This window comes from Myodes glareolus, chromosome 1 (genome assembly GCF_982192425.1).
Source record: "Myodes glareolus chromosome 1, mMyoGla1.1, whole genome shotgun sequence".
In the NCBI taxonomy this organism is placed as follows: domain Eukaryota; kingdom Metazoa; phylum Chordata; class Mammalia; order Rodentia; family Cricetidae; genus Myodes; species Myodes glareolus.
Genome location: NC_142026.1, coordinates 17923393 through 17943718, shown reverse-complemented (window position 1 = coordinate 17943718; position 20326 = coordinate 17923393). Strand labels below are relative to the sequence as shown.

At 54.9% G+C, this 20326-nt stretch overlaps 1 protein-coding gene across 5 annotated transcripts; it reads left to right on the top strand.

Annotated features, from left to right (window-relative positions):
- Nucleotides 1-572: 572 nt before the first annotated feature.
- Obsl1 (obscurin like cytoskeletal adaptor 1) lies at nt 573-20294 on the top strand. 5 transcript variants are annotated; one of them, XM_048459182.3, is made up of 21 exons: nt 575-1876; nt 3133-3402; nt 3499-3750; nt 3895-4197; nt 4349-4645; nt 6495-6767; nt 8159-8431; nt 8996-9268; nt 11962-12234; nt 12808-13083; nt 13162-13449; nt 13614-13889; nt 14463-14732; nt 14856-15128; nt 16256-16522; nt 17361-17473; nt 18009-18165; nt 18320-18481; nt 18798-18902; nt 19226-19495; nt 20165-20294. In XM_048459182.3, exons 1-21 carry the CDS (start codon nt 865-867, stop codon nt 20170-20172), a joined length of 5691 nt encoding a protein of 1896 aa, XP_048315139.3. In that variant the 5' UTR covers nt 575-864; the 3' UTR covers nt 20173-20294. The 5 variants fall into 5 exon arrangements, with proteins under 5 accessions (XP_085554068.2, XP_048315139.3, XP_048315141.3 ...); XM_085697942.2 differs by lacking the exon at nt 20165-20294 and having other exon boundaries at nt 573-1876; nt 19226-19503; XM_048459183.3 differs by lacking the exon at nt 13614-13889 and having other exon boundaries at nt 579-1876.
- The last annotated feature ends 32 nt before the right edge of the window (nt 20295-20326 follow it).

The window sequence follows — 20326 nt, the reverse complement described above, 5'->3', positions numbered from 1 at the left end:
AGCCTTATCTCCCACTCCCGCCAAGAATGTGGGGGAAGGGGCTGTGGAGGGTGTTCACCCCAAGTGACCTGACCCATTCATGCAAGCATACAACCTATCCCTATCTCTCTCTCTCTCTCTCTCTCTCTCTCTCTCTCTCCCTCACACACACACACACACACACACACACACACACACACACACGAATGAGAGTCGACATCAGGACAGGACATCAGGTTGTCAGGTACCACAGGTGCCTGGGTGCTAAGGTTGGCCAGTCATGAGTTCCTGCAAGTGTCATTTGTCAAGAAAACAGAATACACCAACCCCCTCAGCCTTTCTGGGGCCCCTTTCAACCACACAACTGCTAGGACCAACGTGGGAGGGAAGCCCTGAGTTTGGCGCTCTGGGCCGAGGGCAGGTGGTCCCGCCTGCTCTATACTTAGCCTGGAGGAGCCAGTCTGGGCTCTTGTCCTCCAGCTGTGTCATCAGAGAATATTTTTGGGATTGGCAGCTGCAGGCGCCTCAGGCACTCAGGCCTAAGCCTGGCCGGCAGTTGGGGACCTGGCCGCTGGAGGTGGGAGGGAGGAGGGGAAAGAGGCCCAGGCTGTGGGAGGGGGCTGGGAAGAGAGGCTCCTGAGAGCAGGAAGCCAGGCCGCGGGCAGAGCCTACAGGGCCCCTCGCACAAGCAAACAGGAAGGACTGCCCCCTGAGTTCTGGGCTGCGGGCCCGGGAATCGCCGCGCAGCAGGGCTGCAGCTCAGGTCGAGGAGAAGGAGGCGGGCAGGCACCGGAGTTCCACGGGTCCCAGTGCTCGCTCCACCACGCTCCGGCCTCGGCTCCCGGCCTTCCCGCGCGCCCAGGCGGGCCATCTGCTGCGGCCGCGATGAAGGCTGACTCAGGGGATCAGGGGAGCCCCCCGTGTTTCCTGCGCTTCCCGCGGCCCGTGCGGGTGGTAAGTGGCGCCGAGGCCGAGCTCAAATGCGTGGTCCTGGGGGAGCCGCCTCCCACTGTCTTGTGGGAGAAAGGCGGGCAGCAGCTGGTGGCCTCGGAGCGCCTGAGCTTCCCGGAGGACGGCGCCGAGCACAGCCTGCTGCTGAGCGGCGCTCTGCCCACCGACGCCGGGGTCTATGTGTGCCGCGCCCGCAACGCAGCCGGAGAGGCCTACGCAGCGGCCGCCGTGACCGTGCTGGAGCCCCCCGCTCCAGAGCCGGAGCCCCAGTCCTCTGATCACCCGCTGCCGCCTCCTGGCACCGGGGAGAGTGCCCCGATATTCCTAACAGGGCCCCAGTCTCAGTGGGTGTTGCGCGGGGCGGAGGTGGTGCTGACGTGCCAGGTGGGAGGCCTCCCGGAGCCCAAGCTGTACTGGGAGAAGGATGGGATGGCCTTGGACGAAGTGTGGGACAGCAGCCACTTCGCGCTGGAGCCGGGCAGCGGAGCGGGTGGCCGGGGTGCGAGCCTGACGCTGCGCATCCAGGCTGCGCGGCTGCCCGATTCTGGGGTGTACGTGTGCCACGCCCGCAACGCGCACGGTCACGCGCAGGCCGGCGCGCTGCTCCAGGTGCAGCAGCCCCACGAGAGCCCGCCCCAGGACCCGGATGAGCCCCCCGTACCCGTAGTGGAGCCTCTCAAGTGCGCACCCAAGACCTTCTGGGTGAACGAGGGCAAGCATGCCAAGTTCCGCTGCTACGTGATGGGCAAGCCGGAGCCCGAGATCGAATGGCACTGGGAGGGCCGCCCTCTGCTCCCCGACCGCCGCCGCCTCATGTACCGCGACCGCGACGGTGGCTTTGTACTTAAGGTGCTCTACTGCCAGGCCAAAGACCGTGGGCTCTATGTGTGCGCAGCGCGCAACTCGGCTGGCCAGACACTCAGCGCGGTTCAACTGCACGTGAAAGGTAGAGCGCTGCGCCTCCAGTGCCCTCAGAGGTCCTCCTTGCTCATGTCCACCTCCGTGTTCGGGGGAAACATTGAATTCCCATTTCTTGCCTGCCTCCCACCCTCAGGGGTGCGAATTTAGACGTCTCCAGTACTCTTGTGAAATTCTTAGCACACTACCCGGGCAGATGTTGAAAACCACTAAATTTAGGAATAGATGACAATGTGTAAACAAGGCCTACGCTGCCATCCTTTGCTCTTTTAGGCATCCCTTCCCAACTGGATTCCCATCGGTCGCCTTGTCTGTAAGATAAAAGGAGCTTTTTATGAGTGTAAATAGCTAAGGCTAAATTAGTAACGTGCCAGTCAATGAGAACAAGGGAGCTGCTGTACTGAAAACACACATTTGGAGTGGAGGCTGCGTTCACAGCTTCAGGCCCTGAATCTGTTGGGAAGGCCCCGTGCAAACCTCCCTGGAGCAACTGCTCGTTCACAGGGGAGATAAACTTCGGCAGCCTGTATTCTTTCATTAATCTGTTTAGGGTTGAAAGAAGATGAAAGCAAAGGTGGGGGGGGGGATTACCTAACATGGTTTCAGTACTCATGAACAGAAAATCCAGAGAAAACACAACACACTCTAAAGTCTCCCTGGAAGCTAAAGTTCTCCCTGATAGGATTTGATCCCAGCTCGAGGGATTCTCTTTCACTGGTTGTGAAATTTCTCCTTCCAAGGGAAACATGTTGGGAAGTTCCCTTGAGTCCTGCCTGGCACGTAACCAAGTGTGTGGTACCTGAGCTGTGGCAGTGTCCTCACGGGCACAACTCAATGTGCCCAAACTTTGCAGGCCGGTGCAGAAGTGGAATGTCCTCAAGAAAGTAAGGGAACGTCTCCAAGTGGCACAGAAACTTGTTTCCCCAGCACAACTTAGCTCTCTGGTGGTTTCCTATTTCTGAAATAGGGTTTTGCAAAGTTTAAAATGCTATTAAGGTAAAAATTCAATGCAGACCCTTGCAAAATTAGGGGAAAGTTGGAGAGTTAGGGAAGAGTTTGAAAGTCACGGATCTTGCTCAGCTATGCCCTCCCTCTCCCATTTAACACACAAGCAAGCTGCTGTGCTCAAGGTGTCATAACTGCGGAGCATCAGGAAATCAGGCCATCTAACTCTGCTGGGAATTTGGCTGCCATCCTCCTTCTGGGAAGACCAAGTAATGTATGGTACCAGTCCTGTTCAGCTAGCTTCTTCTGAGCCTTCTCTTGCACTCCTCTATTCAACAGAGCCCCGCCTCCGGTTCACAAGGCCCCTCCAGGATGTGGAGGGCCGAGAGCATGGGATTGTGGTACTGGAGTGTAAAGTTCCCAACTCCCGAATCCCCACGGCCTGGTTCCGAGAGGACCAACGACTGTTGCCCTGCCGCAAGTACGAGCAGATCGAGGAGGGCACCGTGAGGCGCCTCATCATCCACAGGCTGAAGGCAGACGATGATGGCGTCTACCTGTGCGAGATGCGGGGTCGAGTGCGCACTGTGGCCAATGTTACGGTCAAAGGTCAGCTGGCCAGTGGGAGGAGGCTGAGGCCCGTGGTGTCTAGATCCCGGCCTGATGGGTTGATCCCGGCCTGATGGGTTCCCGTCCGCATCCCAGGACCCATCTTGAAGCGCTTACCCCGGAAACTTGATGTCCTGGAGGGAGAGAATGCCGTGCTGCTGGTGGAGACCCGAGAAGCTGGGGTCCAGGGGTGCTGGAGCCACGACGGGGAGGAGCTGCCAGCCACCTGCCAGAGCAGTTGTGGTCACATGCATGCCCTGGTCCTTCCAGGGGTGACCCGAGAAGATGCTGGCGAGGTCACCTTCAGCCTGGGCAACTCTCGTACCACCACTTTGCTCAGAGTCAAATGTGAGAGCATAGAGCCCCATTAACAGGAGGATGGGGCAGGAGGGTAGCCACGGTCTGGGTCCTGGGTTGACAAAGTGGATTTAAAGCAGAAATGTTGTTGGGGGCTTGTGCAAGGCTCAAGTGAGAATCTCGCCTTTGTCTCAGGTGTCAAGCACAGTCCTCCTGGGCCCCCCGTATTGGTTGAGATGTTCAAAGGCCAAAAGAACACAGTCCTGCTGACCTGGAAGCCCCCTGAGCCGCCCCCAGAGACGTCCTTCATCTACCGCCTTGAGCGGCAGGAGGTTGGGTCTGAAGATTGGGTCCAGTGCTTCAGCATTGAGAAAGCCGGAGCCGTAGAGGTGCCAGGGGACTGTGTACCTGCCGAGGGTGACTACCGCTTTCGCATCTGCACAGTCAGCGAACATGGCCGCAGTCCCCATGTCGTGTTCAATGGTTCCGCTCACCTCGGTGAGTTGATTCTTGGCCCGTCAGTATCCATACCCCAGATCGTTTCCTCCCTTCTCTGACTCCTAGTCCTTAATGGTCTTCTTCCATCCGCCAGCTTCTGTTCTCTCTGGCCCTTTCTGGTTCTAACAGCCATACCTTGTCTCTGTCCCAGTACCCACAGCTCGTCTGGTGTCGGGCCTGGAGGATGTGCAGGTGTATGATGGGGAAGATGCCGTCTTCTCCCTTGATCTGTCCACCATCATCCAGGGCACTTGGTTCCTTAATGGGGAACAGCTCAAGAGTACTGAGACCGAAGGCCAGGTGGAGCCTGGAGCCCTGCGCTACCGGATGGAGCAGAAGGGCCTGCAGCACAGACTCATCCTGCAAACTGTCAGGCACCAGGACAGTGGAGCCCTGGTAGGCTTCAGCTGCCCTGGTGTGCAAGACTCTGCAGCGCTCACTATCCAAGGTGGGTACCGGTGGACACCTGGGCAGATGGGCTCAAAGCATATGTTGCGCCTGTTTCTTGTAGCTGGGCTGGAAGAATGAGGGGTCTTCGTGATGGGCTCCGATTGAGAGTTCCGGTGTTCAGAAGACCACTTTCAACTCGCCGCTTATAGAGCTTCACTTAGGGTGTCATTTCTATTCTTTGCAGTAATTCTGTCACGTTGGGCTGGGGTGTAGCCCAGTAGTACAACACTACCTAGTATGTGTAAGGCCTTGGGTCCAGCTCGATACCACCAAAGAGAGACGAGGATCACTGCCCGCTTTCTGTCCACTTGTCTGATTGCCAACACTGTCTCCTAGTGTTTACCTTGAGCCAGGAACAGCATGATCCTTTTGATAGTCTTATAAAACAGGTTCTTCTCTCATTTGCATTTTGCCTGTGGGAGACAGGCACAGAGAAGTTAAATGGTCTCCAGGATCCCCACACTCCCATCCCCTCATCCCCACCTCACCCCACACACCGTGCTTCCTTTGGAACAAGGAAGGGAGGGAACGTACCATCAGGTACTCAGGATTGAGGGAGGGGGTGCTAAAAATTCAATGCTGTAGCATTTAGCTGTCTTGTTATTGCTAGAAAACCAGAGACCTTACGGTGGTAACTCACAGAATCAGAAATAGAGAGCAAAGGCAGAAATTATCAAGAGCAGCGTTTCTACACTAACCCGGGACCACTAACACCAGAGGCACCAGGAGAGACAGGCTCTTTAAGACTTCATAGGTATGCTGGGCCGTTGTGGCATAAGCCTTTAATCCCAGAACATGGGAGGCAGAGGCAGACAGATCTCTGTCAGTTTGAGGCCACCCCGGTCTACAGATCGAGTTCCGGGGCAGGCTCCAAAGCTATACAGAGAAACCCTGTCTCACAAAACTAAATAAATAAATAAACAGGTAGATAAAGAAAATTCTGAAAAAATCAATGAAAAAAATTAAAAAGAATTCTGACAAACAAACAAGTAAATAAACAGAATTCCTAGGCATTATAAAACCGCTACTCTTCAGCAGTGACCTAAAAGCCTGGCTGGGCTTGTCCTGCTTTCTGTTGCCATAACAGAATTGGTGATACCGGGTCCTTTTCTTAGCTCATGGTTCTGGAAACTGAAAGTCCAAAGTTTGTCAGTTCCATTGGTTTAGTTTCTAGTGACCCCTGCCTCCGACCTTTCCCTAAGTCAGAACATGACGAGGAAGTAGAAAGGCTGTCAGGACAGAAGGAAGCAAGTACTTGGGGTGAACCAGCTTAGCGACAGTGTACTCAAGAACTGACCGGGGTCCTGGGGACTCCTGCCACCAAGCTCACCACGCCTGCTGCTTTCTGGTCCTCCTCCTCTCGTTTCATTGTCTTGTGCTTTTTGTCATTCATGGTGGTGGTGGTTGGTTAGGGTTTGTGGAGGGTGAGGGGAGTTGGTTTTAAGGTATCTCACTGTGTAGCTCTGCACCACCACACCCAGCCTTAGGCGTCCCCTCTTAAAGGTTCCAAACACCGCCACCCGGAGGACCACATTTCCATCACATGAACCTTTCAGTGATAACTCAGATCCTATCCAAACATAGCAAAGCCCAATACTTTTTTTTTCCAAGTACAGGAGATTGAACTTAGTACCTTCTGTGTGTGCTTGAGAGATGCCCTGCCTCTGTCCTCTTTCCCCTTTGACCTCAGACCTGCTTTTAAAACCCTAACTGACAGCTGGGCTTTAGCCACTGACAGCGGTTGTCTTTTCCATGTGTGCACCCCTGTACAAGCACAGATACTGGGGAAAGGATGCCTATTCAAACAGAATAGACCGTTGCAAGTGATCAGCTTTCTTTCCATGCAGAAAGCCCAGTGCACATCCTGAGTCCCCAGGACAAAGTGTCACTGACCTTCACAACCTCTGAACGGGTTGTGCTGACCTGTGAGCTCTCAAGAGTGAACTTTCCAGCAACCTGGTACAAGGATGGGCAGAGAGTGGAGGAGAGTGAGTCACTCATAGTAAAGATGGATGGACGCAAACACCGGCTGATCCTGCCTGAGGCTCAAGTCCAAGACAGTGGTGAATTTGAATGCAGAACTGAAGGAGTCTCAGCCTTCTTCAGCGTCACTGTTCAAGGTCAGGAACTATGCTGGCCTTTTCCTGCTGAGGCTGATTCTGGGAGCTTTGTAACCCCTGCTCCTGGTTTGGTGGCGGTCCCTTTGTAAGGAGGGCTTTTTATTTCCTTCATTTTGTGGTATTTGGGTGTGGCCTAGGGCCTGTGGATGCAAGGTGAGTATTGCTTAGATTTATCTCTGGTCCTGTATTTACATCCTTATCTCTCATGTATCCACATCATCAAGCACACTTGCTCACCAATGCATGCACACCCTCTGCTGAATTGGGTGAGGGAGCTAAACACCTGAGGGAAGAAGGGAGTGGCTGGCGTTTATTGAGAACCTACTTTGGGGCCAGAGCTATTTTGCACTGATGCTATTTTAATTTCCACAACTCAGAAAGGTATAGTCTCAGCCAGGCAGTGGTAGCACACACCTTTAATCCCAGCACTCAGGAGGCAAAGGCAGGTGAATCTCTGTGAGTTTGAGGCCAGCCTGGTCTACAGAGCTAGTTCCAGAACAGCCAGGGCTAAACAGAGAAATCCTGTCTCGAAAAACAAAACACACACACACAAAGGGAGGGAGGGAGCTGACTCTCAAGGAGGTGGCTGGAGAACTACTGATCCCTTTGCATAGAAATCCTGCTTCAACTCCATTACCAGGAGACCTCCTAACCCCAATCTGATTATGATCTGTGACAGGGAACTCACTACCTATATTAATCTGTTTTCTGTCACTGTAATGAAATACCTGAGCCATTTATTGATAATAAGAAAGGTTTGTTTTGGGGGTTTCCAGCCCAAGACCAAGTGGACCCATTGTTTTGAGACCGTGATGAGGGTGCTCGATGACAAAGGCAGGGCTGAATGTGGCAGAAAAAAATTGCTCATTTTCATGGTCAGGAAGTAGGAGGGGAAGGGGCAGGGATCCCACCAGCCCTTTGGAAGTCAGGCCCCAGTGACTTAAGGTTTTCCCATCCGATCACGCCGCAACATCATGATGGCACCAGACCAGCCTGCAAGCCCTTAACACCTGGGCCTTGGAGATACTGCCTAAATACAAACACAGCATTGCCCGGTGGAATTAGTTGTTTGGTGCTGGCTAAATCATCCTCCGGACCTGTCCTTCCTGTCCTGTCCTTGTGGAGGAAACAGTAAACCCAGCTGCATGCCTTGTGATTGTGATCTGCCTTTGGCTCTGTCACTATTGGATGCCACTCAGCTGCCTCTGGGGATCTTTGGATCACTCTGTTATCTCACCTTCCATCATAGCTAAGCTACCTTGCCATCAGGGTCTGGTTTTTGCCCCCAAACTACTGCACGCCAGGGCTTTGGTAACCCCTCTGCCTTACCCCCAGTGTCCTCATCTCCTGTATAAGGGGGTGTTTATGACCCGTCTCTCTTCCCCATCCAGACCCCCCAGTGCACATCGTGGACCCCCGGGAACATGTGTTTGTACATGCCATCACTTCCGAGTGCGTCATGCTCACCTGTGAGGTAGACCGAGAGGACGCCCCTGTGCACTGGTACAAGGATGGGCAGGAGGTGGAGCAGAGTGACTTCATGGTGCTAGAGAGGGAAGGGCCCCATCACCGCCTGGTGCTGCCTGCAGCCCAGCCCTCCGACGGGGGCGAGTTTCAGTGCGTCGCAGGAGACGAACGTGCCTACTTCACAGTCACCATCACAGGTGGGACCAGCTAGAGCAGCTAGCATTCAACGCTCCTGCATGTCACACTTTAAGCCTCCGCTAGCCTCCCTGCATGGTCTAGTCCTGAGCACACCAGTCCTGGCTCCTCATCCCCAGCGGAGCCCTGTCTTCACCATCTTCCAGGACCCCCCCCCCACTAAGAGGGTTCCTTGGGGACAGTAGTTCTGTTACAAAGCAGGTGATATGAGGTGCAGAAGGGGTCAGAAAACTGAGACCCCGTCTTCTTGTCCCACATTTTATTTTTTATACTGTCCTGTCTCCCCCCAGAGAATGTAGCTGCTCCCACAGCTAAAGTTGACACCACAGTCCCCATTATGCGGCTCCCACACAAAGCTTGAGCTTTGGAGACCGTGGTCCTGTCGTTCTGCCCGTGGTGGCTGTGTTTAAGATTGTGCAGCTCTAGCTGTGGCTACCCACACAGTGACTTCTGCTTCGACACATGGCAGACTTTCAAAGCATGGCAGACAGGCGTACACCAGGAAGGGTAGCAGGGCACCCAGTCTCACCCCGCCTCGTTTAGCAAAAGCTGTCTCTGTCCTTCAGACGTTTCCTCGTGGATCGTGCACCCCAGTGGTAAAGTGTATGTGGCAGCCGTACGCCTAGAGCGTGTGGTGCTGACCTGTGAACTGTGCCGGCCTTGGGCTGAGGTGCGCTGGACCAAAGATGGGGAGGAGGTAGTGGAGAGCCCAGCCCTGCTCCTGGAGAAGGAAGATACCATCCGCCGCCTGGTGCTGCCCTCTGTCCAGCTTGAGGACTCTGGAGAGTACTTGTGTGAAATCGATGACGAGTCGGCTTCCTTCACTGTCAGCGTCACAGGTGTGGGCCCACCCCAGCCCCCAGAGTCACCAAAGGACAACCCTGAGTGTGAAGGGTGTTGAGTGGCTATTTCCTCAAATGCCAGCTTACTGGTGTCAGGGAGGGAAGAGTGGGTTGAGGATGCATGCACCGGGGTCCCTGCTGGAAAGAACCTGGAACCCCAATTGTAAAAAACAGGCCCTTCTCCAGTGTCAAGGCCAGTGTCTCCCCCAGCTCACTGACTAACACCATCTGGGTCGGTTCCTGGGCTCCTGGTCAAAGAGCTGCCAGCATAGCTAGGGAGACAGTCTTTAACCAGGGGTCGCAAACGGAGAGACCCTTGGTCCCTGTGCAGCCCACAGATATGTTTTGTTTGGCCTGCAGAATCATACCAAAGTCAGGACAGTCCAAATAACAACCCGGATTTATGCATCCTCTTGAAAAAGCCGAAGACCCGCCGGCTCTGGTCCCGTTTCCCCCCATGGCGACGAACGGCTGGCACTGAGTAGCAGCTCCCCCATAGTATGGGGCTCCCATCCCTCTGTTCCACCCACCCTGCTTCTTCCCAGACTTTTTGAGCTATTGATTTAACTTGGCGACCCCTGTGTTAAACCAATAAACACACCAATGAACACTCCAAGACACCTGTGATAACTGATAAGCCTGCTAACAGAGCAGACAGGCAGGGAGGACCTGGGAGAAAGTCACCCAGGGTGACTGTAATAAAGGCTGGACTTCATATACTCCGCAGCATATGAACAGAAGTGTATTTTTTTTTCCCAATGGGCACAGCCTAGCAAGAAGTCAGACACGTGTCAGGGTAGGCTGTCAGGAACTGCACAGGAATCCATTAGGCTGGCGACTGCTATCCTGGTCAGGGTAATGAAGGTATTTACTTACTTTACTGCAGTCAAGTTGAGTTATGGGTAGGCAGAGAATATTGTAGGTAGGAGAACGCACAGGATGGCTAGAAGTGATGGTGGTGTATGCCAGAGACTTTGGGATGGTAGTGGGAGTTTTAGACAGTTCTGGGCATCACAAAAGAGCCCCAATGGCCGCACTGGACAGCCACTCTGTTGTTCATGGCCCTGTTACCTTTTTCCCTGACCTGCCCAAGGAGTCATGCTGAGGCCGAGACGCTTAGGGACCCCAGTTAGAGGAGTCCCCAGTGGCAACAAGGCTGTGCACACATTCTGTTTTAGAGCCAGCCACCTTCACTCTCTCGCTCCCAGCCCTGGCCAGACATAACAGCCACAGCCACAAAGTACCAGGTGCCCCACAGGAACTTCACACAGATACCACGTCACCTCCAGGCCAGAGTGGGTCTAGTCCCACACCCAGTGAGTTCTGCTGTTGTAGCTTTCCTCCAGCTCACTGCCTCAACCTGTTCCACAGCCCAGGAAGCTGCCTCCTGTAATCTTCTGGCCTTGCCATGATTGGATCAGACACTTTGTGCAAAGGATCCCATGTGTGGAGGTGTGCTCCAGGAGCTCAGGGCTGCCGAGTGCTGTGGTTGGGTCCCTCTGTGAACTTCTGAAAAATTCCTCGTCAGGAAAGCTAGCAGTTCTCCAGTCCGGCCACTAGGGGGCCAGGTGCACTCTAGTCTTTGAAACTTGATTCCCAGGGGAGCAAAAGGGCATGGTACTGGGGCAGATTGGGCTTGCTGACCATCAAATAATATTGACTTGGTTTCTTTTCTGTGGAGAAGTGGCCTGTGCTGGGGATGAGATCCCTGAAGCAGCGTGTCGCACCCTTGGGGAGCTTTTAGACGAGTTTTAGCAACTCTGGTGTACAGGTACAAAAGGATTTCCCTAGCGGCTGCTAGCCTGGGCTTGGATTCCCTCCCACTGCCGGCAGCAGGAGAGCCTGCCTGGAACAGAAAGTGCTTCCTCCTGCCCCCAGGAGCTGGAGTCATTGCTTAATCGTTCTGTGCCTTAGTTCTTCCACCTGGAAAATGGAGACAGCGTAGTACTTTTCTCCAGACATCATGTGAGGCTAACCATGCAAAGCACTTCGCGCCAACACTAGACCATTTAGGAAGTATGTGTTCTTACAGATCCTGACCGTCCCTTATGCACAATTTTGAAAGCCCCCAAACCCTCAAAAGGCCTGTTAAGAGGTCAACAGTAGTCTGCTGTGGTGGTGTACATCTTTAATCCCAGCACTCGGGGAGGCAGAGGCAGGTAGAGCTCTGTGTGCTCCAGGCTTTTCTGGCCAACACAGTGAGTTTCAGACCAGCCAGGGCTATGTAGTAAGACCATCTCTCAAAGAAAAAAAAAATGAGAAGAAAGAAAGAAAAGAAAAGTTTGGTAGTCAAATTTATTTCACTAAAACTAAGTTTAATTGCTACATACTTAATTACTCCTTAATTATCTGGTTTATCTGGTAGGACTAGAATATATCTTTCTGAGATATGACTATTTTAATATGTCTTGCTGAGGGTAAATACATTGCACAGCAAAAATGTTAGAGGGAATAGTTATAAGGGTGGAGGCAGGGCCTGAAGGTGTTTTATAAATGAGAAATGTATCCTTTTTAGACTCCAAAATACTCTGATTTCTGCAAAGGGCTGACCCTAGGGATTTCAGAGGACAGATCGGGGACCTACTGTTACTATTATTATGCTACTCAATACTCTGGACTATTACTGCCACACGGGCAACACGGCCCAGATCGTGCCAGCCGGTGACACCTTTGTTTGCCCTGCTCCACAGAGCCTCCTGTGCGGATCATATACCCTCAGGATGAGGTGACCTTGGTTGCTGTGAGTTTGGAATGTGTGGTGCTGACGTGTGAGCTGTCTCGAGAGGATGCTTCCGTGCGTTGGTATAAGGATGGGCTTGAGGTGGAGGAGAATGAGGCCCTGGTTCTCAAGAGTGACGGGCCTCGTCGCCGTCTGGTGCTGCCGGCTGCCCAGCCGGAGGACGGGGGCGAGTTTGTGTGCGACACTGGAGATGACTCAGCCTTCTTCACTGTCACCGTCACAGGTGGGTAGCTTATGTGGGCATTTCCAGAGAGGGAGAGATAGGGTGCTATGGGGACAGGCATCAACCACCCTTCTTCCCTCATCTTAGGGGACCCCTGTTTTCTTTTCCCCACATCTCTTGTCTCTTCAGTCTTAACCCTTAGAGAGATCAAGCTGGGACAGTGACCACAGGCCCGGCAAGAGGGAGCCCAGCGATTGGGATCATTCCATTATTTAGCAAATGCTTATCAAACAACTACTATATGCTTGACACCATCCTAGATGCTGGGTACAAAGTGAGCCAGTGTGCTACAGGAACTCACACTGGGGAGGGATAGATGGGGGAGAAAGCAAAATAAATGGTTTATTGAGTAACAAAAGGCAAGTGTGTCAGAGGCAGAGCATAGCAGGGGAGGGAATTGGGATGGAGCTCGGGAGAAGTGACTCAATAGATATGGGTATGAGTCTGACCTGCCTCTGAGACCCTGGGCAAGTCCTTTTCCTCGTAGAAGGTCCTTAGCTATAAAGTGTTTCGGAGAGGCAGGCAGCGGCCTTGAGTCAGAATCATGTGCCGCTTTCTCTGCCCACCCACTAGCTCCACCGGAAAGGATTGTGCACCCGGCAGCCCGATCCCTGGATTTGCAGTTCGGGGCTCCAGGACATGTGGAGCTACGCTGCGAAGTGGCCCCAGCCGGGTCCCAGGTGCGCTGGTACAAGGACGGGCTAGAGGTAGAGGTGTCGGAGGCTCTGCAGCTGGGTGCCGAGGGGCCTGCCCGCACTCTCACCCTGCCGCACGCCCAGCCCGAGGATGCCGGGGAGTATGTGTGTGAGACCCGAGATGAGGCTGTCACCTTCAACGTCAGCCTGGCTGGTGGGTGTGCCTGAGCCAGCATGGGGTGGGGAGGAGGCAGGGGCTGGCTTAGGCTTACCTTCTCCTTCCTTTCTGCAGAACTGCCAGTGCAGTTCCTGGCCCCGGAGGCAGCCCCGAGCCTGCTCTGTGTGGCTCCCGGGGAGCCAGTGGTGCTGAGCTGTGAACTGTCCCGAGCAAGCGCCCAAGTGTTCTGGAGCCATAATGGGAGCCCTGTGCAGCAGGGCGAAGGGCTGGAGCTGAGAGCTGAGGGTCCTCGCCGAATCCTCTGCATCCAGGCTGCGGACCTAGGTCACACAGGTGTCTACACCTGCCAGTCTGGGGCAGACCCAGGAGCCCCAAGTCTCAGCTTCAATGTCCAGGTGGCTGGTGAGTACAGCGTGGAAGAAAGCCTTAGTAGCACCCCGTACCCGGGACTCCCCCACTTTCCTGAAAAAATTTATTACCACATTTATCCCCTTGCCCAATTCCCCCAGTTTGCCTCCCTACCCTCCTCGTTGCCTTCCCAGTGACCCCTAGCTCTGACCCCACAGAGCCCCCGGTGCGGGTAGTGGCCCCCGAGGCAGCCCAGACGAGGGTTCGAAGCACCCCAGGCGGGGACCTAGAGCTGGTGGTGCACTTCTCCAGGCCAGGGGGCCCTGTGCGCTGGTACAAGGACGGGGAGCGCCTGGTGAACCAGGGGCGGGTGCAGCTGGAACAAGCCGGGGCCAGGCAGGTGCTACGGGTGCAGGGGGCACGGAGAGGGGACGCTGGGGAATACCTGTGTGACGTACCCCAGGACAGTCGCGTCTTCATCGTCAGCGTGGAAGGTAACAGTGCACCCCTCGCGCCCACTGGTTTCTGGCACCCACAAAGACCACCTCCTGTCCTGGGCTCTTCCCCTCTACATCTCACCCAACCTACTGTCTGTGGTTCCCACCAATGTGTGCATGACATCACCCTGAGAGAGCCAACTCCTTTTTCCAGGACCCTAGCATGCTGTATGGCCCAGTAGAGAAGAACAGGGCCTCTAGAGTCAACTTGCCCAGGGTCCAACCCAGACTCTGCTCTCTGGGAGTTGTGTGACATTAGCCAAGTGGTTTTACTTCTCTGAGCCCAAACTCTGAACTGGAATAGCAAATAGGTTTCTGTGACTGTTAAGTGTTGTAATAGGGCCATAGTAAATGACGTATTGGTACTAGAGACTTGGGAAGAGGTGCCAGGCTGGGACTGCAGGGAGCTTACTAAGGAATTGTTATCCTGGTCTTTGGGAGAATCCCCATGAACAACACACAGCAGAATCTCACTCAAGCTGTAGTAATTGGTGGGAGAAGGAGGGTTGAGTCCTAAGGAATAGAGAGGAGAAAGAGGTATCCAGTTCACTGCCTCACCCCTCCTTCCAGAACCCCCACCAGTGAGACTAGTCTCCGAACTGACCCCTCTGACGGTCCACGAGGGTGACGATGCCACATTCCAGTGTGAAGTTTCAACACCAGATGCCCAAGTCACCTGGCTACGCAATGGAGCCGTGGTCACTCCAGGGCCCCAGCTGCAGATGGTCCAGAATGGTTCAAGCCACACTTTGATCATCCGAGGCTGTCAACTCAAAGACACAGGGACCGTGACTGCACGAGTGGGAGCCACGGACACAAGCGCCAGGCTCCATGTTCGAGGTTTAGTGCCACTGAGTGTATAACACTCCGTTCCCTGTAACCCCCTCCCAACCCTGGCCTAGTAGTGAGATAGCCAGCGCCAGCCTTCAGGGCTCCATGACCTCCTCTTTCCTTCCCTTCCAGAGACAGAGCTGCTGTTCTTGCGGCGGCTACAGGATGTGCGGGCTGAAGAAGGTCAGGATGTGTGCCTTGAGGTAGAGACCGGCCGAGTGGGTGCCGCTGGAGCCATTCGCTGGTTACGAGGTGGGGAGCCTCTTCCCCTCGACTCTCACCTGACCACCACCCAGGATGGCCGTGTCCACCGCCTCTCCATCCATGGTGTCCTACTTACCGACCAGGGTACCTACGGCTGCGAGAGTCACCATGATCGCACCCTGGCCAGGCTCAGTGTGAGGCGTGAGTGCCCTGTCTTCTCCTAATTCATCACCCACCTGGCTGGTCCAGAGTCCCCGAGACCCCCCCACCAAAGTGCCCCTTTCTGCTAAGGACAGTCTGCCCTGGCCGTCCCATTCAGGGGTTAGAGCCTGAAGCCTCCCTGCTTGAAGCAAAGCATTTCTCTCTCTCTTTTTTTTTTTCCTAATATTTTCTGGTTACCTCAGAAGTCCAAATGGACTTTGCTTTTCACCTCCGACTTCCAAGATGGCTTTGCTAGCATTATAAACGCTATACTCCAGAAAGACTCTTCTGTATTTATTCTTCGGAAGAATGGCTAGCTAATAGCACTTTTCACCCGCCACCCTATGCTGGAGCCCCCCACTACTTAGCTGCATGACCGACCCCACCTAAGCTCTCTCAAACAAGTCTCCCTAAAAATAGGGCTGAGCTCTCTACTCTAGAGACTTGGAGGAAATTAGCAGAAGTGTCAGGTCTTGGCGATGGGCTGTCATCGGTGATACGTGTTCATCACAGTGTAATCCAGAGTGTCTCTGATCTTTATCTAGTACAACAGGGAAAACTGTGGCCAGCAAAAGCCAGAGCAGTTGCCAAAGATCACACAGTCTATACACAAAGTATATGTTAAAGCTAGGCTCCAATCCCAATGGGTCTGGCTTCAGAGTCCCTCTTCCTATGTCACAGAACCCTACACCATGTGGCTTCCCACTCTTCTCACCCCTCCCCCCAAAGTCTTTTTTTAAACTATTTATTTATTTATTATGTATACAATATTCTGTCTGTGTGTACGTCTGCAACCATTACAGATGGTTGTGAACCACCATGTGGTTGCTGGGATTTGAACTCAGGACCTTTGGAAGAGCAGGCAATGCTCTTAACCACTGAGCCATCTCTCCAGCCCCCCCCCCCAAAGTCTTTACATTCCTTTTGTGTGTTTTCCTTTTCCTAACCTCCATACACCTCTCCCCTGACCAAATTGTCTCTGTCCTTTCCTTCCATCTACCAAGTCTGACTTCTATAGCTAGGGCCTTCCACTGAGTGCTGGGGTGGTGTGGAGAGTGCTGAGGGCTGAGTGAACCCCTGAACCCTAGAGCTATCACCCTCCCTCTCTCCTCATCTTCCCACACCAGCGCGGCAGCTGAGGGAACTTCGGCCTCTGGAGGATGTGACTGTCATTGAGGGGGGCAGCGCCACCTTCCAGCTGGAGCTGTCCCAGGAGGGTGTGACTGGAGAGTGGGCCCAGGGTGGAGTCCGGCTGCACCCAGGGCCCAAGTGCCACATTTATTCAGAAGGCCGTACTCACCGCTTGGTGCTCAGCGATCTAGGTCTGGCTGACTCGGGCTGTGTCTCCTTCACTGCGGATACCCTTCGATGCGCTGCTCGGCTCTCAGTGAGAGGTGTGGCCTCTGGACCCCTGCTTGCTAATTTACTGTGTGCGACCACTGATCTAACCAACCATGTGGCTCCTACTGACCACCCTGCCAAAGTGGGGAACCCCTGGACCCTTTGGATCTGTTTGGGCCCTTCTGATGAACACCTTACGTATGACCGCTCGGTTGCCTGTAGCCCTGCCAACCGATGCTACACTGAGCAATCCCGTGTCTGTGTGATCCCTCTAGCCTATCTATCTGACTACTCTTAATCCAACTCAGTGATCCCCTTTGCTGCCTAAAATGTGCCCCGTGTAATTCTTCCACTGAGGAGCCACTGAAGAGTGCTCTAGAACTGATTCTGCTTGAGGGCTTCCATTTTTTCAGCCCTAATGATTTCCCCATCGATCACTCCTGTGGCATTAATGGACCTCAGGCTGTGTGGAAGTTTTTATGCGTTCCTACCCCAAGTCCAGTGTCTTCTGCTACCCATTCCAGCTGTGTGGTCACTGCTGTCCATGCATCTATGACTTGTCCCTTTGGCATCTCTTCAGCTTTGACCAGTTGCCTCCAGCCCCAGCATATTCCCTGCTGACCATATCACGTGACTTCCAGCTAGTCACTCCTACCCCGCTGACTCTCTGGCCCTGCCCTGTCTCCCATTTTCTGGCATCTCCTTTGAACTTGTCCTCTAGTGTCCTCCACTCACTAGTGACCTCTACTGACCACCTGCATGTGTCTGCCACTGACTCTGTGTGTGTGTGTGTGTGTGTGTGTGTGTGTGTGTGTGTGTGTGTGTGTTACTGGGCCCTCACTCCTCACTCACCCCTGTCCCTTGGCCTTGTTCTCCCTTACCCACTCTCAGAGGTCCCAGTGACTTTTGTGCGGGGGCCACAGGACCTAGAAGTGACTGAAGGTGACACGGCCACATTCGAGTGCGAGCTTTCCCAGACTTTGGCTGACGCTGTGTGGGAGAAGGTCAGAGCCTGGCCCGAGTGCAGACCTATCCACCTAACAATAGTGCGGGCAAGAAACTAACACTCACTGGACCAGTGAACCTGGCACTGGGCTAAAACCGATGGCACAGTTAATCCTTTTTAATCCTTACAACACCCTGTGAAGGGACGCTTCGTTGTCACCAGGTGGGTTATCTAAGGGATATGTTCTGCGGGATGAACGGAGTTGGTTGCTCAATGTTAGAAAAAAGGGGGTAGAGCCTTTGTTGGAAACCGATTTTAGAATCCACACTCAGTGGGTCCATGCAGAGCTCTGGGCTTTCTGTGCCGTTGGTGTCTATTCTTGGCTCTAAAGTCCCCAAGGGATGGCACCTTCTCAGAAAAGTGACCAGAAAGGGAAGATGTGGGATGGTCCAACCCTAGCAGGGGAACACAGTGAGCCCCACTGGTGAGCCTCTAGACTGCTTGGCATGCATAGAGGACACCGCCACCTTCCGGAGTCGCGGCCCCCGAGTCTTGCTGGGCTTGGTCTGATCGGCTACAAATCCTGTCCTTAGGACGGGCAGGCACTCTCTCTAAGCCCGAGGCTCCGGCTCCAGGCTCTCGGCACACGCCGCCTTCTGCTGCTGCGGCGCTGCAATTCCTCGGACACCGGCACCTACAGCTGCGTTGTGGGGACAGCCCGCGCCGGGCCCGCGCGCCTGACAGTGCGCGGTGGGTACCCAGGGATTCCGGGGCTGGGTACCACTCTGGGCACCTGGCCTGCAGAAGGGCCCCTACAGTTTACACACTTTTAGGGAGGGGGCGTGGCGGGTGTGTGTTCTGGTTACGCCCCGCCCCTGCCTCACGCCCCCGGCTCCGCCCCCAGAGCGCGAGGTGTGTGTGCTCCGTGAGCTCCGGTCCGTTAGCGCCCGCGAAGGAGACGGCGCCACGTTCGAGTGCACAGTGTCTGAGGCCGAGACCCCCGGGCGCTGGGAGCTCGGAGGCCGTGTCCTGAGACCCGGAGACCGCGTCCGCATCCGACAGGAAGGTTTGGCCGTTTTTCTACCCTCTGTGACCGGTTGTTACCTTACCCGGGGTTCAGGCACACTCCGCCCCATTAGGATTAGCTCCGCCTCTAGCTCGGGCAGGCCCCGCCCATCGCCCCACTACCAGGGTCTCCTGGACTTTCCTCCGCCGCCAGCTCCTAGTCCTGCCTAGCTCCTTTTGCTTCCTCTCTCCAATTCCACGCATCGACACTTCGGAACACCCCCCCCCCCCCCCCCGGTACCTGCTCGGGTACCACCTTCGTTCTCGAATCCTCCCGGGAAGTGGCTGAGGCCTCGCTACCTTCCCCTCCCCCCCAGGGAAGAAACACATTCTGGTACTGAGCGAGCTGCGAGCCGAGGACACCGGTGAAGTCTGCTTCCAGGCGGGACCCGCCCAGTCCTTGGCTCGGCTGGAGGTGGAGGGTAAGCTTCTGAGGCAAAGGGGACCGGGAAGGGCATCACCTCCCGTCCTGGGACTGACTGACTGACCGCAGGTCCTAGAAATGTCGCTTCCTTCATCTCTCCTCTTCGAGGAGATCTCTTGGGGTAGATCACAGAGGGCAGCCCATTTCCTCGGGAGGAGACGGAGAGGAAGAGACTTTGAGCCGGTCGTGCAGGGAAACTGACATGTGGCATGGAGGGCTTGAACCAGAAGCGGTGGTCGTAGGCAGGGAAGATGCACCTCTCCTCTAGGGGTCGTGCGTGTCCTTATTAAGCCCCTGTCTCCCCCCACCCCCCAACCGCAGCGTTGCCTCTCCAGATGTGCCGCCGCCCACCTCGCGAGAAGACGGTTCTGGCTGGCCGCAGGGCGGTCTTGGAGGTGACTGTGTCCCGCCCTGGAGGCTACGTGTGTTGGTTGCGGGAGGGGGTCGAATTGTGTCCCGGAAACAAGTATGAGATGCGCAGCCACGGCCCCACCCACAGCCTGGTCATCCGTGACGTCCGACCTGAGGACCAGGGCATCTACAGCTGCCAGGCGGGCCAGGACAGTGCTGACACACAGCTGCTGGTAGAGGGTGAGTAAAGCCCCTTGGGCAGAATCCCGGGAACAGGAGGCTGACCGGACAGGGAGTGCCACCTGGAAGCGGCAGTGTTGATACACCTATGGGAGGTTTTCCAGGACTCAGGGGAGGACTCTTGGCCGGAGGTGCTGATGCATGTGGGGAGTGGGGGAGGGGCGGGAGAGATCACGCCCAAGGCTGAAGAGGAGAGGGAGCCCCGAGTCTCAAGGGACCTTTCCCCGACCTTCCTAGGACCCTTCTTGCTAGGGCTTCTTCCCTCTGTTCCTGGAGCATGCTTGTCACCCCCAAACACCCCATTGCTATCAGTTGCTGTCTTTCTCACTACCCACCAGTATCTGCTGGTACCTGTCCTTCACCCGCTCCTGCCCTCTGTCCAGCTGGCTTCTGCTCTCCTAACTGGGAGACAGCTCCTTCCATTCTTTACCTCTTTCACATAGGAGGTGCCCATCCTACCCCAGATCTTTGCGTATCTTTCACACATTTTACTGTGTGTTCCGCCCTACCAGCTCCCACCTTCTTGGCCCCACAGACACCCTCGACAGAGGTTCTGAAAGGGTGGGACCCAGCTCTTCCCCTTGTGGGTAGCCAAGCTCTGCCAGGGGGAGGAAACTGGTTACGCCCACTCTCCCCACCCCAGTCCCTCATGCAGTCGTTCCTCTACAGGTGACTAGCGGACTGAACCCGACCCAGCATTGACAGTACGGAAGGAGACGTGTACCCTTACACTGGGCATGGTGGATGGGGAGGAGTCAGAGATAGCGAAACAATAAAAACAAACAAACAAACAAACAAACACTACCGTTCATGCCCACGCCTGTCTGTGTG

What these genes read in the sequence shown, in the direction of transcription:
- Obsl1 (XM_048459182.3), top strand. Translation starts at nt 865, where the DNA reads ATGAAGGCTGACTCAGGGGATCAGGGGAGCCCCCCGTGTTTCCTGCGC. An exon ending in CTTCAATGTCCAGGTGGCTG is followed by an intron (nt 13,450 to 13,613) that starts GTGAGTACAGCG and finishes CTGACCCCACAG; the next exon opens with AGCCCCCGGTGCGGGTAGTG. An exon ending in TGCTCGGCTCTCAGTGAGAG is followed by an intron (nt 16,523 to 17,360) that starts GTGTGGCCTCTG and finishes ACCCACTCTCAG; the next exon opens with AGGTCCCAGTGACTTTTGTG.